This window comes from Oncorhynchus masou, chromosome 5 (genome assembly GCF_036934945.1).
Source record: "Oncorhynchus masou masou isolate Uvic2021 chromosome 5, UVic_Omas_1.1, whole genome shotgun sequence".
Lineage (NCBI taxonomy): Eukaryota > Metazoa > Chordata > Actinopteri > Salmoniformes > Salmonidae > Oncorhynchus > Oncorhynchus masou.
In genome coordinates, this window is record NC_088216.1 from 59,111,354 (window position 1) to 59,128,234 (window position 16,881).

The window sequence follows — 16,881 nt, forward strand, 5'->3', positions numbered from 1 at the left end:
TGCCTCTACCAAAGGCTGTAAGGACAGCCGCATCAAGGTGCCATCCCACTTCTGACACCAATGTGCACATTCTGGCCTGGGTCGCATCCTTATCGGGACTCAATCTACAATCCCTGAGACTGTCAGTCCAACACCTTAACCGTTGTGCACAGAGAATAACTTGACAAGGACACTAATTGTTGTACTAACGTCACTATAAATGTGGTTCCTGGGATGTTGTTTCAGGTGTTGAGCTCTGGTAATATGCTCAGCCCAACTGGAATAACGACAACATGGAATGTGCCTATTCATTTCTCACTTACCCCAATGAATGGGTCTGTGTAACAAGTGAACAGCAAGACACCACAGAAATGAATTAAACATCTGTTATCAACAAACAGATTGTGAATTATGCGCACTCTCACTAATTAATGACAACAATCACATACATTCTTCAAAGAGTTTTATTATGTAGAAAATACTCAATAATATCACTTAAATGTTACATTAACATTTTCAAAACATGAAAATACCATAGAAAAATAACATTGTACAAAACCATTTTTTTGTTCTTATAAGTAAAAACATATACAAAGCTTATAATCGGGCCATTTCTATTAGTGCTTCACACACTCAGTGCCTTACACTTATAATACAGTATCATATTTCAAAGAAAAGAAAAACATCCCAAAGCCTATGTTATTATGGCTAAAAAACATGATCAATGTAAACCTGTAACAGACACATTAATGGCTGAACTTCCTGAACTTGGCTTCTTTTTCGGCTTGGTCATTAAGAAATGCAGCGGCCATGACTAAAGCCAAACAAGAGTTGTCTTGTAAGGTGGTTTAATGTGGGTGTCTCGTGTGTGTGTTCGTATGTGGCAAGCGTTTGTACATTCACTCTACCAAAACAGTACACAGTTACAGTAACTCTCCCTTCTAGATATCTTGAAACCAGGTCTTGTGTCTTAAAGTTGCCTAAGATAGGTAGTGCTAGCCAATTGTTTTTTGCCAGTTAGCTTCTGCAGGCTAGTATGTGACCGTGGCAAAGTAGATTTTTCATGTTGCACATCTTTTAATTGTCTCATTAAATGCTTTCAATATTTGTTTATGAATTTCTACAATTTATAGTTTGTATTAGGTTTTTAAGTCATTTAAATTTGGAGCTATTGATATTTAAAAAATATTGTCCCATGTACCATTTACTGATGGTCCATCTAGCCCCATAGCTATCTCGCCCCATGGGTATCGAATGTCAAATCAAATTGACTATGGGCATTACAACCTCCAAATTGATGACTGCTTGGTGGGCAGGATTGAAATAAACCCAACCCCAGGAAAACTATTACGGTACCGTTTATTCCATGACATAAAATGTTTTCCTATCATCTCGCAAATCACTGTTCTGAACGAGACTGACTTTATGATTTACACTTTGTTTTGGCACTAGAATGAATGTTTCTGACTCATTGATGCCACATAGGCCATTTTTAAAACAAGAAGTAGCTTTTTAGTGTCAGTTGCTCTTTAAAATACAAAAATGGCACACAGAGATATGTCTTAAATAATTTTGATATTTGGATGGCTCTGGATTGGTTTCTCCCCTCTCCTGGTCCTTCATTGAATTCAATGGACATGGAAAAGCTACAGAGGCAGCTATCCCCTTCAGGTTTGATGAAGGAGGTCCACTTCCCTACGTGCTCACAGCATTAGGCTTCAGGAACAACCTGCTCTGCCAGTAGTCTGGATTGTCAAATGAGCGATCTCCGCCACCAGGCTCCCCCACCCCTACCCCTGCACGCACTTTTACAAATGCCCCCATCCCTGTGTGCTGACCCCCCATGCCTCCCACTACACCCTCACCTTCTCCCTGCAAATTCTCATACTCCACTGGGTCCCCAGCTCCAGGGGCAGCCAGGGAATCCATGTCCTCGTACTCATCCGCCTCTCCCTCTCCTTCTCTCTGCATCCTCAGCCCCTCCCTGCTTCGCAGAGCCTGCCGCAGCTTGGGTTGCCTGTTAGTGTAATGATAGTCGTCCTCTTCTACATATTCATCGTCCTCTTCCTCCACCTCTCTCTCGTCTCTCATCCGCTGTTTGGGCATAGCTCCAGGATGAGGGACAACTCGTGTTGGGGGATCGTCTGGTCCAACACTTCGAATGTCCATGTACTCATATTCAACGTCACCAGAGCCCCTTTCCTCCATTTTGTCTGAATCAGAGTTGAGGGCAGGGAATTCATAGTCCTGGTGTTCTTCATTCTTGGTTTGTCCTCCCCTGTTCTCCCCAGCTGATGTCCTGTGCCCCGTGCACTCTGTATACTCTGTGTCCAGGGATGGCAGAGAAGAGCGTTGCCTCTTGTTCATCTTCAACCAATGGCCATCTTTGGAGTGGCCAGGCTGCTGCCTGGGGGAGAGAGTCATCATGAACGCCTGTTTGTTCATGTACTCATATTCTTCACAGGAACTGTCATTGTCCTCCGAGGGCCCTGACGGGTATGAGGGAACCTTGGACGTCCTCCCGTGAGGAAGGGTGACCTGTGAGCTAGACAGTAGTGTATCTGTGGAGAACAGTGACAAGGGAAAGAGGAATGAGTAAGGTGATCCAGATCTGAAATGATCTGAGTAATTAACACTGACACTTTCAGTTGTAACAATGACCATGCAACCATCCACAAACAAAAACATGTGACTCTATTTATGGCTTAAACAAAATATAAAAATGCAATATGTTCAATAGTCAGAAACACAAAGGTATATGTTCCTATGCATATTGTGTGGCACGTTTGTTTCCGTGATCTATCTATGGTATCACCTCTCTCTGGACTGTCACCCAGTCCGGGGAGCACGTATCCGTTTTGGTCCTCCTCCCCCTCTGTGTCAGGGGAGGGGGTCTCAGACAGCACCCCTGACATGCTGTCCCTCTGGGACATGTAGGCACTGTCCTCCCGATGCCACTTCCTCTGCAGGCTGCCAGCCAAGTCCTCGCTCATCTCCAGCTCCACCAACGTGCCCCGCCCCTCGGAGCTCTCTGACACAGTGCGGGCGGAGTTGAGGCGAGAGCGAGATGCTGGGGACCACACCATCTATATAGAGGAACAGGGGGTATAATGTCAAATGAGTGATCAACCCTATAGGATTGATGTAGGCTGGAAGACTTTCAATAATACATGTGTTAGCATGTAAACGTTTTCAGTAGGTTTTCATGTATCTTTATCATCTCCAGTGATTGACCTGAGAGTTATCCAGTCCTGGGGTCATGGGCAGGTATCCAGCCTGACTGCTGTGAACACCCTGAGGGGAATACAGGAATGGGACAGGACGGGGTGGGAGTTAGAAAAACAACTTGGTGAACAAAAGGTTGTTTCGATCTGCCCATGTTATATGAGTTTGTTTTTATTTTTTATTTTTACAGGGACAGTGCACATTAATCAACGTTTCAGTAAAAGTGCCGGTTTTAGCCAGCCAGCTAATTTTCATCCGCAGTCCCTGAGCAGGTTATTAAAAACAATTACAATATAGACAATAGCAACATAGAACAAGCAAGACATAGCAACATAGGACAAGCAAGACATAGCATACAGACAGAGCAACATAGGACAAGCAAGACGTAGCATACAGACAGAGCAACATAGAACAAAAAGCAGCAAGACAAAATTCATAAAAGCAACAAAGTGTTTCCACACCTCACAAGCTATAGACAACAGACAACATGGAAAGCGGCAACACACAGCTAGGGACCATGTTCACAAATCTGATTGACCTTTAGCCATGTCTTCAAGCATTTTGTGAAAGTGTGATATGTGGTGCAGTTATGTGTGTCTGATGGCAGTGTATTCCAGACATGGGAAGCTCTCACAGAGAATGCAGATTTACTAAAGGTGCTTTTCCTTAGGGGAACTATACAGTCACCTCTCATGGCAGACCTTGTGGATCTGCTGCCATATGTCTGGGTTTTCTGTTTAACAAAAATATTGAGTGGAGGGGGAGCCAGACCATTAAGGATCTTGAATACAAGACATGCGTCGGTGTATTGCACAAGATTTTCCCAACTCAAGAGCTCATGCTTTCTAAGGATGTGACAATGATGATGGCTATTGGGCTTCCTATCAAGCACTTTGAGAGCCTGGTTGTAGACAGACTGAATAGGTTTTAATGTTGTACAGCAAGCTTGGGCCCAACTAGTCAAGCAGTATGTTAAGTGGGGGAGTATCATAGAGTTGAAGTACAGTTTTGCTACCTCTGTAGTCAAACAATTTCGTATAAATCGGAAATTAGCTAGGTTGAATTTAGTTGTTTGAATTACCTTTTTCACATGCTTTTTAAAAGAGAGGTTGGAATCAAGTATGATGCCAAGGTACTTAAAATCGGATACCACCTGGAGCTTCTACCCTGACACATAGACATCTGGCTCAGTAGCATCTGTTGCCCTCTTTGTGAAGAACATGCAAACAGTTTTTTTCACATTGAGATGCAAACACGAGTCACTGAGCCACTTTAACCTGGACCATTACAGTAGTGAGTTCTTGTGCAGCTTGTTGTTTGTTCTTTGCATGCACATATATCACTGTATCATCTGCATACATTTGAACTTCAGACCCAGTACAGACAGAAGGCAGATCATTAATGTACAGGCTGAACAGGAGGGGCCCCAGTATTGACCCTTGGGGCACGCCCACATCATAGCTACGAGTGGGCGACAGCTCATTGCTCACTCTGACACACTGAGTTCTGCCTTCAAGGTATGATTTCATCCATCTCAAGGCATCAGGGGAAAAGTTGAACTTGGACAATTTTGTGATGAGAATCTCATGGTTAACAGTATCAAAAGCCTTCCTTAGGTCCAGAAACATATATTGACGACCTGACCAGGACTATAGGCTATAACTTGGATTTTCCTGGTCAGGTCACATGGTCCGGAAAAACTCCTGCCCCCATACAGTTTAAAATGTATGCATCGGGAGAGATGCCTTATATGAGCCCTCACCCTGTGGCTTTCCATTCGTGAGAGTCGAGAAAAACTCCTGGCCTGTGACAGATAGAGAGGAGGTGTGGCCATGCCGTCCCCTAGCCTCTCCTCATCCTGGTCCTCCAGCCCTGCCTCCATGTGATCCAGCTCTGTAACTCGGTGGTGAGAATCGTCTGAGGGAGAGTCAGACGGGCTGCAGTCCCCCTGGTGAACAGAGGAAGATAAAGAAATAAACTTCAATCATCATCATCATCATCACTAACAACATCATTATTATTATCCTCATGAGCTGACATTTGGTGTGGATGAACACGAGTGTGACTCAGGCAAAGAGCACAGTCTTAGGACTGTATTGATTGGCATTTGGGAGTAGACTCCAAAAAACACATTCTTAGCAAACATTGATTTATATGGCTGTCTCCCAGGTGTGGCATTCTATCTTACCTTGATCACAAGGTATCGAGGCGGGTCCCTGGCCATTCTGGTAAACTCATTGGCCAGTTCCTTGAAGGTGGGACGGACATTCTCGTCAATCATCCAGCCTGTAAATGATGATAATGCCACGTGAGTCCCATTTGAAAATATTTTCAGTTGTTTGAACATTCTTTATATACTATACTTTCATAGCAAAACAAATTATTACAATGCAACGTGCTCTAACACATTTCACACAGATCTGATAGGTATTGAGGGTGAAGGAGAGAGGGTCGGCACTCACACTTGACCATGACCATGTAAACATCTATGGTACAGATGTGTGGCTGGGAGAGACGCTCGCCCTTCTCCAGCAGGTCAGGCACTTCCTGTGGACGCATCGTTGAGTAGGGCTCCGCCCCGTATGACATCATCTCCCACACGGTCACTCCTGCAAGATGGAGTAATATAATTGACATTCTAAAATCCTGGTAACTCAACATACACATAAGTACTTTCAAGTTACCGTTGATATAAAAGTATATAAAAAGCACATGAAACATACACACAGTGACTCACCATAGCTCCAGACATCACTTTGATGTGTGTATCTGCGGAACAAGATGCTCTCCAGAGCCATCCATTTGATAGGCGTCTGTGGTGAGAGAGACAAGACAGGGAACTATGTCACCATGAGTTGCACCCAGTTCAAAGCCTGCGGCCACTGGGAACCAACACCTATTAGGTAGTGTTCATGGCAACAATGCAAAACACATAGAGAAACAGGCCACGTATCTAGTCAACATCTCACCTAACAGAAAATACACAGGCCATGTATCTAGTCAACATCTCACCTAACAGAAAATACACAGGCCACGTATCTAGTCAACATCTCACCTAAACAGAAAATACACAGGCCACGTATCTAGTCAACATCTCACCTAAACAGAAAATACACAGGCCACGTATCTAGTCAACATCTCACCTAAACAGAAAATGCACAGGCCACGTATCGAGTCAACATCTCACCTGACAGAAAATACACAGGCCACATATCTAGTCAACATCTCACCTAACAGAAAATACACAGGCCACGTATCGAGTCAACATCTCACCTAAACAGAAAATACACAGGCCACGTATCTAGTCAACATCTCATCGAACAGAAAATACACAGGCCACGTATCTAGTCAACATCTCACCTGACAGAAAATACACAGGCCACATATCTAGTCAACATCTCACCTAACAGAAAATACACAGGCCACATATCTAGTCAACATCTCACCTAACAGAAAATACACAGGCCACGTATCTAGTCAACATCTCACCTAACAGAAAATACACAGGCCACGTATCTAGTCAACATCTCACCTAACAGAAAATACACAGGCCACGTATCTAGTCAACATCTCACCTAACAGAAAATACACAGGCCACGTATCTAGTCAACATCTCACCTGACAGAAAATACACAGGCCACGTATCTAGTCAACATCTCACCTAACAGAAAATACACAGGCCACGTATCTAGTCAACATCTCACCTAACAGAAAATACACAGGCCACGTATCTAGTCAACATCTCACCTAACAGAAAATACACAGGCCACGTATCTAGTCAACATCTCACCTGACAGAAAATACACAGGCCACGTATCTAGTCAACATCTCACCTAAACAGAAAATACACAGGCCACGTATCTAGTCAACATCTCACCTAACAGAAAATACACAGGCCACATATCTAGTCAACATCTCACCTAACAGAAAATACACAGGCCACGTATCTAGTCAACATCTCACCTAACAGAAAAGAAACAGGTGGTGCACAGGATGGTTTTTCCAGAAGAAGATAAAGATAAATAGTAGGCTGAGACATTGTCCATGACAAGTTATTCCTGACTATGGGACCTAACCAAGAAGCCAACACACCTTGACCTCATTGTAGAAGTACTTCTTGTCATCAGGGTATAGCAGGTCTGCGATGCCATAGTCAGAGATCTGGACCATGTAGTCACTTTTCAAGAGAACATTCCTGGCTGCCAGGTTTCTGTGGACCATCCTGTGTTCCTCCAAATAGTACATACCCTGACGGGGGAGAGGACACACACCTCAGTCGCATAAACAATAACATGCACGCATACACACACACACAACCCCAACCACACACACACACGGTATCTCACCTTGGCAATCTGCACACACCAGTTGAGCAGCCTCTGTGGGTCCAGGCTATCCCTGTAGTGCCTGATGTGCTCCAGTAAGGACCCCTGAGTGCTGAGCTGGGTGACCAGCTGGAGACTTGCACCTGGACAGACACCTAAGAGCCTGACTATGTATTGGTGGTCCAAGCTACCCATCGCCAACATGTGCTGCAGGGGTTATTAGAATAATCTGCATTAGTAAACAGAGTCAAGCTAAGTGTTATCAGGTCAGTTATGATTTGAAGGGGAAGATGTTCTTGAGAATGGGTATGTGAGATATACACCACCGGTCAAAAGTTTGGGGTCACTTAGAAATGTCCTTTTTAAAGAAAAGCACTTTTTGTCAATTAAAATAACATCAAATTGTAGACATTGTTAATGACCAGTGTAGCTGGAAACGGCTGATTTTTAATGGAATATCTACATAGGCGTACAGAGGCCCATTATCAGCAAACATCACTCCTGTGTTCCGATGGCATGTTGTGTGAGCTAATCCAAGTTTATCATTTAAAAAAGGCTAATTGATCATTAGAAAACCCTTTTGCAATTATGTTAGCACAGCTGAAAACTGTTGATCTGATTAAAGAAGCAATAAAACTGGCCTTCTTTAAACTAGTTGAGTATCTGGTGCAACAGCATTTGTGGGTTCAATTACAGGCAAGAAACAAAGAACTTGCTGCTGAAACTCGTCAGTTTATTCTTTTTCTGAGAAATGAAGACTATTCCATGCGAGAAATTGGCAAGAAACTGAAGATCGCATACAATGCTGTGTACTACTCCCTTCACAGAACAGTGCAAACTGGCTCTAACCAGAATAGAAGAGTAGGAGGCCCGGAGCACAACTGAGCAAGAGGACAAGTACATTAGATTGTCCAGCTTGAGAAACAGATGCCTCACAAGTCCTCAACTGGCAGCTTCATTAAATAAAGTGAGGGAAAAAAGTATTTGATCCCCTGCTGATTTTGTACGTTTGCCCACTGACAAAGAAATGATCAGTCTATAATTTTAATGGTAGGTTTATTTTAACAGTGAGAGACAGAATAACAACAACAAAAATCCAGAAAAACGCATGTCAAAAATGTTATAAATTGATTTGCATTTTATTGAGGGAAATAAGTATTTGACCCCCTCTCAATCAGAAAGATTTCTGGCTCCCAGGTGTCTTTTATACAGGTAACGAGCTGAGATTAGGAGCACACTCTTAAAGGGAGTGCTCCTAATCTCAGCTTGTTACCTGTAAACAAAGACACCTGTCACAGAAGCAATCAATCAATCAGATTCCAAACTCTCCACCATGGCCAAGACCAAAGAGCTCTCCAAGGATGTCAGGGACAAGATTGTAGACCTACACAAGGCTGGAATGGGCTACAAGACCATCGCCAAGCAGCTTGGTGAAAATGTGACAACAGTTGGTGCGATTATACGCAAACGGAAGAAACACAAAATAACTGTCAATCTCCCTCGGCCTGGGGCTCCATGCAAGATCTCACCTCATGGAGTTGCAATGATCATGAGAACGATGAGGAATCAGCCCAGAACTACACGGGAGGATCTTGTCAATGATCTCAAGGAAGCTGGGACCATAGTCACCAAGAAAACAATTGGTAACACACTAATCCGTGAAGGACTGAAATCCTGCAGCGCCCGCAAGGTCCCCCTGCTCAAGAAAGCACATATACATGCGGGTCAGAAGTTTGCCAATGAATATCTGAATGACTCAGAGAACAACTAGGAGAAAGTGTTGTGTTCAGATGAGACCAAATTAGAGCTCTTATGCATCAACTCAACTCGTCGTGTTTGGAGGAGGAGGAATGCTGCCTATGACCCCAAGAACACCATCCCCACCATCAAACATGGAGGTGGAAACATTATGCTTTGGGGGTGTTTTTCTGTTAAGGTGACAGGACAATATCACCGCATCAAAGGGACGATGGACTGGGCCATGTACCGTCAAATCTTGGGTGAGAACCTCCTTCCCTCAGCCAGGGCATTGAAAATGGGTCGTGGATGGGTATTCCAGCATGACAATGACCTAAAACACACGGCCAAGGCAACAAAGGAGTGGCTCAAGAAGAAGCACGGTCCTGGAGTCTCCAGACCTTAAACCCATAGAAAATCAGTGGGGGAGCTGAAGGTACGAGTTGCCAAACGTCAGCCTCGAAACCTTAATGACTTTGAGAAGATCTGCAAAGAGGAGTGGGACAAAATCCCTCCTGAGATGTGTGCAAACCCAGGTGGCCAACTACAAGAAACGTCTGATCTCTGTGATTGCCAACAAGGGTTTTTCCACCAAGTACTAAGTCATGTCTGCACATCTACCATTCCAGTGTTTAATTGCTATATTGTAATTACTTCGCCACCAGGGCCTATTTATTGCCTTAACTCCCTTATCTTACCTCATCTGCACTCACTGTTTATAGACTTTTTGTTTTCTTTTGTTCTACTGTATTATTGACTGTATGTTTTGTTTATTCCATGTGTAACTCTGTGTTGTTGTATGTGTCAAATTGCTATGCTTTATCTTGGCCAGGTCACAGTTGCAAATGAGAACTTGTTCTCAACTAGCCTACCTGGTTAAATTAAGGTGAAATAAAAAATAAAAAAAATGTTTTGCAGAGGGGTCAAATACTTATTTCCCTCATTAAAATGCAAATTAATGTGTAACATTTTTGACATGAGTTTTTCTGGATTTTTTTTGTTATTCTGTCTCACTGTTCAAATAAACCTACCATTAAAATTATAGACTGATCATTTCTTTGTCAGTGGACAAACGTACAAAATCAGCAGGGGATCAAATACTTTTTTCCCCTCACTGTATGTAGTACCCGCAAAACACCAGGCTCAATGTCAACAGTGAAGTGGCGACTCCAGGATGCTGGCCTTCTAAGCAGAGTTGCAAAGTAAAAGCAAAATCTCAGACTGGCCAATAAAAAGAAAAGATTAAGATGGGCAAAATAACACAGACACTGGACAGAGGAACTCTGCCTAGAAGGATAAACTTGGATTAGTTAACACAATGTGTCATTGGAACACAGGAGTGATGTTTGCTGATAATTGGCCCCTGTACGCCTATGTAGATGTTCCATAAAAAACCTGCTGTTTCCAGCTACAATAGTCCTTTACAACATTAACAATGTCTACACTGTATTTCGGCTCAATTTGATGTAATTTTAATGACAAAAAAATGTTTTGTTTTTTTCAAAAACAAGGACATTTCTAAGTGACCCCAAACTTTTGAACGGTAGTGTATATATATTTTCTTACGTCTGTGATCTCATGGAAGGTCTGCCGCCCCGTTCGATCATGAATAGTCTTTATGGCCACGGGGATCTTCACTGAGTCTCCCTCAGGAATCCAAATGCCCTGAGAAAGGTGGAGGAAAAGACAGAGGGAGAGGGGTTACCTCACAATGAAACAAAGAAAAGGTAAGAAGCACAATTTGATAAATGGTAGAAAGGTGCAGGTGAAGGTGATGATGAAAATAGGGGGTTTAAGAGGCCGACGGTTGATGTTGTAATCACCTTGTGGATGGAGCCAAACACCCCGGTGCCCAGCAGCTTGATCTTACGGAGCTCTCTGACCTTCAGGATCCTTGCATGAACTTTGACCCCCTTCTCACCAGGGTCCAAGGGCTCTAAACTCTACAGACCAACACAAAATGCACACAGTTAATTTCAGGACATATCAAGACAATAACACACATACAGACAGTGCTATGAAAAAAATCCTTATTTTCTCTCTCTCACTCACACACACCCTCTCTCCCCTCCCCACCTCTCCACTCGCCAGGTATCTCCTCATGGCTCTCTTGCGCCGGATGGCAAGACCTCTGCGGTACAGAACACTCATCACAAAGATAGAGATGCCCACTATCACCACTGCCAAAACTCCCAGAACAATGCCTATAATGGGTTGGCTGGAAAAAGACACAGGAAGAGGTATTAGCCAATCAGCAGCTGATATACAGTGCATTCGGAAAGAATTTAAACTCCTTGACTTTTTCCACATTTTGCTATGTTAAAGACTTATTCTAGAGAGTATTATTTTAAAAAATCGAATCAATCTACACACAATACCCCATAATGACAAAGCAATAACAGTTTGATGAAATGTTGGCAAATTCAATTGATTGGACATGATTTGGAAAGGCACACACCGGTCTTTATAAGGTCCCACAGCTGACAGTGCATGTCAGAGCAAAAACCAAGACATGAGGTCGAAGGAATTGTCCGCAGAGCTCCGAGACAGGATTGTGTCGAGGCACAGATATGGGGAAGGGTACCAAACATCTCGGCAGCATTGAAGGTCCCCAAGAACACAATGGCCTCCATAATTCTTAAATGGAAGAAGTTTGGAACCACCAAGACTCTTCCTAGAGCGAGCCACCTGGCCAAAATCAGCAATCAGGGGAGAAGGGCCTTGGTCAGGAAGATGACCAAGACCACGATGGTCATTCTGACAGAGCTCCAGAGTTCCTCTGTTTAGATGGGAGAACCTTCCAGAAGGAGAACCATCTCTGCAGAACTCCTCCAATCAGGCCTTTATAGTAGAGTGGCCAGACGGAAGCCACTCCTCAGTAAAAGGACTCTCGGAACATGAGAAAAAAAGATTCTCTGGTCTGATGAAACCAAGATCAAACTCTTTGGCTTGAATGCCAAGAGTCACATCTGGAGGAAATCTGACACCATCCCTACGGTGGAGCATGGTGGTGGCAGCATCATGCTGTGGGGATGTTCTTCAGTTGCAGAGACTGGGAGACTAATCAGGATCAAGGGAAAGATGAACAGAGCAAAGTACAGAGAGAGGTCCTTGAGAAAAACCTGCTCCAGAGCACTCAGGATCCCAGACTGGGCGAAGGTTCAACTTCCAACAGGACAACAACACTAAGCACACAGCCAAGATAATGCAGGAGGGGCTTCGGGACAAGTCTCTGAATGTCTTTGAGTGGCCCAGCAAGAGCCTGGACTTGAACCTGATCAAACATCTCTGGAGAGACCTTAAAGTAGCTGTGCAGCAACACTCCCCATCCAACCTGACAGAGCTTGGGAGGATTTGCAGCGACGAATGGGAGAAACTCCCCAAATACAGGTGTGCCAAGCTTGTAGCGTCATACCAAAGAAGACTCGAGGATGTAATTGCTGCCAAAGATGCTTCAACAAAGCACTGTGTAAAGGGTCTGAATACTTACAGTACCAGTCAGAAGTTTGGACACACCTACTCATTCAAGGGTTTTTCTTTATTTTTTTACCATTGACTACATTGTAGCCATCAACACTAGGAAATAACACATATGGAATTGTGTAGTAACCAAAAAAGTGTAAAACAAATCAAAATATATTTTATATCTGAGATTCTTCAAAGTAGCCACCCTTTGCCTTGATGACAGCTTTGCACACTCTTGGCATTCTCTCAACCAGCTTCATGAGGTAGTCACCTGGAATGCATTTCAATTAACAGGTGTGCCTTGTTTAAAGTTAATTTGTGGAATTTATGTCCTTCTTAATGAATTTGATCCAAGCAGTTGTGTTGTGACAAGGTAGGGATGGTATATTTTTGTAAAAGACCAAGTCCATATTATTGCAAGAACAGCTCAAATAAGAAAAGACAAACGACAGTCCATCATTAGTTTAAGACATGCAGGTCAGTCAATTCGGAAAATTTCCAGAACTTTGAAAGTTTCTTCAAGTGCAGTCGCAAAAACCATCCCACCCTATGATGAAACTTGCTCTTACAAGGATTACCACAGGAAAGGAAGACCCAGAGTTACCTCTGCTGTAGAGGATAAGTTCATTACAGTTACCAGCCTCAGAAATTGCAGCCCAAGTAAATGCTTCACAGAGTTCAAGTGACAGACACATCTCAACATCAACTGCTCAGAGGAGACTGTATGAATCAGTTCTTCAAGGTAGAAACCACTACTAAAGGACACCAATAGGAAGAAGAGACTTGCTTGGGCCAAGATTCACGAGCAATGGACATTAGACCGGTGGAAATCTGTTCTTTGGTCTGATGAGTCCAAATTTGAGATATTTGGTTCCAACTGCTGTGTCTTTGTGAGATGCAGAGTAGGTCAACGGATGATCTCTGCATGTGCGGTTCCTACCGTGAAGCATGGAGGAGGAGGTGTGATGGTGTGGAGGTGCTGTGCATGTCACACTGTCAGTGATTTATTCAGAATTCAAGGGACACTTAACCAGCATGGCTACCACAGTATTCTGCAGCGATACACCACCCATCCGGTTTGCGCTTAGTGGGACTATCATTTGTTTTTCAACAGGACAATGACAAAACACACCTCCAGGCTGTGTAAGGACTATTTGACCAATAAGGAGAGTAATGGAGTGCTGCATCACATGATCTGGCCTCCACATGTCTTCACTATTATTCTAAAATGTAGAAAATAGTTCAAACTTTTGACTGGTACTGTATGTAAATGTGATATTTCAGTTTTTGCTTTGTCGTTATAGTGTTAGTTTTTCCCCCTCATCAATCTATTTGATCAATTTTAGATCAAGGCTGTAACGTAACAAAATGTGGAAAAAGTCAAGGGGTCTGAATACTTTCCGAATGCACCGTACAATAATGTAGATTGCTGTGCTCTAGACTAGAGAACACAGAACACACTTTAATTGTCATTACATTGAGGAGATATCAGGTTGTCAGTCACAGGTGGAGAAAAGACAGAGGCTCCACTCACCTAGTGGTTAATCTGGACGAGTCCAAACAGTCCCCAATGCCTGGCCCTGAGCAACTGAAAACACAGAACAGAGAGATATTTAACACGCATGCACACACACACACACACACACACACACACACACACACACACACACACACCATTCTCTGACTCGTTTCTCACCCCTGGGTGCAGTTGAGGTGGCAGGGTTCACAGCGTCTCTGCTGGTTGGGGTACTTAAAGATGAGACCCTTCTCCCCCATCACTCCCTCAGGGCATGAGGACACACAGTGGGGACCGTCCCTCAGACTCGCACACACCACACACTTATTAGCTCCCTGCAGAGAGACAGAGAGGGAGAGAGAGGACAATTTCCATGTAACTGTAGTCCAAAATAGAATCCACAAGGTGGCAGTAAAGCGTTACATTTCAGATAGTCCTGAGAATTTTGAGAGACACTTTTCAACTGATCCCTCTGAGTTTATGTCTTTTTATGACACATTGAGAGATCTGGTCAGAGGTGTGCATACCGGTCCTGTGCAGGTGAACCGTCCCTCCTGGACCTCACACTCTGAGTGACAGGGCATACATTCGGCTTTTGGCCCTGCAAACTCACGCCCCTCCCTGGAGAAAAACAGAGATTGAGATTGAAAAATAGGTTGAAAACATAGTCACACACATTGAGACATACTCTACATTATGATAAAGATACATTGTTTTGACTGACTACTGACCCAGTGAGAAATCTGCACTGATGGACACAGGTTCCTCCTCGGTTGAAGTTCTTACAGGACATACACTGGTCCGGACCAGGACCCCAACACCCCTCCAACGAACACAGTGGGTCACACATGTGCCCCTCCTCAACTACACACACACACACACAAACAGACAAATATGCAAAAAACTATTAGTTCTTCACTAGTTTACCCGCCATATTCACTCAATGATTTTGAGATTTCACCCAGTCTCTCTCCTCAGTCCCCCTGTCTCACCACACTGGCTCTGGAGACGATTCTCCTTGACGTCAATGTTCTTCTGGCGGCGCTGTGGGCGGGAGCTGCTGCTGAAGAGGCGTGTCCAGTTGACAGTGTGGTGGTAGCACAGCTTCTTGTTTCCTGTGATGTAGACGCCACCGTCGTTGATCCTCCGCAGCGAGCGCAGCCCCAGAGATGTCAGGGACGGGATGCGCATCACCAGCAGGGAGTAGCCCCTGAACAAGAGGGAGGAGTCAATAACACAGGAGGAGGAAGATGAGCAGGGCAGAGGGGTAGAGAGGCAGTGGGAGAGTGGGTCAAAGGTGAGGGAGCAGGGAGAGGAGAACCATCAGGGTGGAGGGAATGGAGGATACTTCAGACAAAATATGTACAAATGTAAACTTTAGCTGGGAACATCAAGTCAGGACAGATAAAAAAATGAATCGCACATTCGTCATTGCTGCTCCCAAACACTAATTGTCTACCAGCAGACAGAAAATGTGTATGTTGCTATGTAGAGAATGTATATGTCATTGTCTTTGAGATTAGTTTGATCAATACCACCTATTCACCCAGTGACTCCCAGTACCCAACTCTTCACTTATACATAGAAGTGTGTATGGTCATATGGTATGATCAGGTTCAAAGTACAATCATGAGGATAGTGGTTACCTTATACCTCAACACAAATACCTCACCCTCCACCACCAACTGAGACACTTCTCATACAGTTCAAGACACAACACATAACCAATTCTGAGCAAAATGTTGCTTAGCATAGTCACAGGTGATAAGGAGGAAATTGTGTAAGTATGATGTCATACCAGGAAGATTAGTAAAACAGCTGTCACAAACACTACTGTACCTTTTAGAGCGCCCTCCTCTGATGGGACAAACAAGACAGAAGAGACAGAGAGACAGAAGAGACAGAAGAGACAGTGAGACAGAGAGACAGAGAGACAGAGAGACAGAGAGACAGAGAGACAGAGAGACAGGAGAGACAGAAGAGACAGAAGAGACAGAAGAGACAGAGAGACAGAGAGGAGAACAGAGTAGAGAATGAGAAAAAGGGTGAAAGAGGATGAGAGATAAAGTGGTGACAAGACACACAAGACACAACAGGTCAGTCTATGCATGCATGTCTACAATGCAGTTGAACACAGATGGAAATGGTGATGGGTTCAGTGTACACATACTGTAGAATGTGAACAAGATATGTCTAGTGCAGAGAGACAGAGACACAAGTATAACGTCAGACAGACAGATCGTCACCTGTAAAGGGTTCTTCCTTGTATGGTTGTCAAGTTGGAGAACACTGACAGGTCTGTCAGAGTTTCCGGCCATGACTGGATACTCAGAATGTCTGGCAACCGGAGAAGGTGTGTTACAAACACAGAACACCATACAAACACATCACTAAACTGACACATGCACTTGAAACTTCAAACACACACACACACATTCATACACACACACACCTGTGATCTCTCGCACAGTTCTGAAGATCTTCAGTTTCTCTGGATCCAAAGCTGTGATGTTGTTGTAGGGATCACTGTGTGTAGAAGATCAACCAACAGAGAAGTAGTGAGGACCAACGAAAAGGGAACAAATTGACATTACTGTGTCATTTTGAATATAGGATCTTCATTTGAGACAGTTT

At 43.8% G+C, this 16,881-nt stretch overlaps 1 protein-coding gene across 2 annotated transcripts in view; it reads right to left on the minus strand.

The window, feature by feature from the left end:
• Window positions 1–427: 427 nt before the first annotated feature.
• Window positions 428–16,881, minus strand: part of LOC135539974 (receptor tyrosine-protein kinase erbB-3-like) — a 36,145-nt gene continuing 19,691 nt past the window's right edge. The window contains exons 10-29 of one of the 2 annotated variants that reach the window (XM_064966252.1): window positions 16,700–16,773; window positions 16,494–16,584; window positions 16,087–16,104; window positions 15,240–15,457; window positions 14,979–15,111; window positions 14,775–14,868; window positions 14,428–14,582; window positions 14,266–14,319; window positions 11,343–11,484; window positions 11,090–11,209; window positions 10,833–10,931; window positions 7,551–7,736; window positions 7,297–7,452; window positions 5,942–6,017; window positions 5,667–5,813; window positions 5,393–5,490; window positions 4,967–5,152; window positions 3,214–3,273; window positions 2,795–3,065; window positions 428–2,540 (exon numbers count right to left, since the gene is read on the minus strand). In XM_064966252.1, the coding sequence (XP_064822324.1) occupies window positions 1,675–2,540; window positions 2,795–3,065; window positions 3,214–3,273; window positions 4,967–5,152; window positions 5,393–5,490; window positions 5,667–5,813; window positions 5,942–6,017; window positions 7,297–7,452; window positions 7,551–7,736; window positions 10,833–10,931; window positions 11,090–11,209; window positions 11,343–11,484; window positions 14,266–14,319; window positions 14,428–14,582; window positions 14,775–14,868; window positions 14,979–15,111; window positions 15,240–15,457; window positions 16,087–16,104; window positions 16,494–16,584; window positions 16,700–16,773 (3,244 nt within the window). In that variant the 3' untranslated portion in view covers window positions 428–1,674. The remainder of the gene's footprint in view (window positions 2,541–2,794; window positions 3,066–3,213; window positions 3,274–4,966; window positions 5,153–5,392; window positions 5,491–5,666; window positions 5,814–5,941; window positions 6,018–7,296; window positions 7,453–7,550; window positions 7,737–10,832; window positions 10,932–11,089; window positions 11,210–11,342; window positions 11,485–14,265; window positions 14,320–14,427; window positions 14,583–14,774; window positions 14,869–14,978; window positions 15,112–15,239; window positions 15,458–16,086; window positions 16,105–16,493; window positions 16,585–16,699; window positions 16,774–16,881) is intronic. The other variant, XM_064966253.1, reaches the window with a different exon arrangement.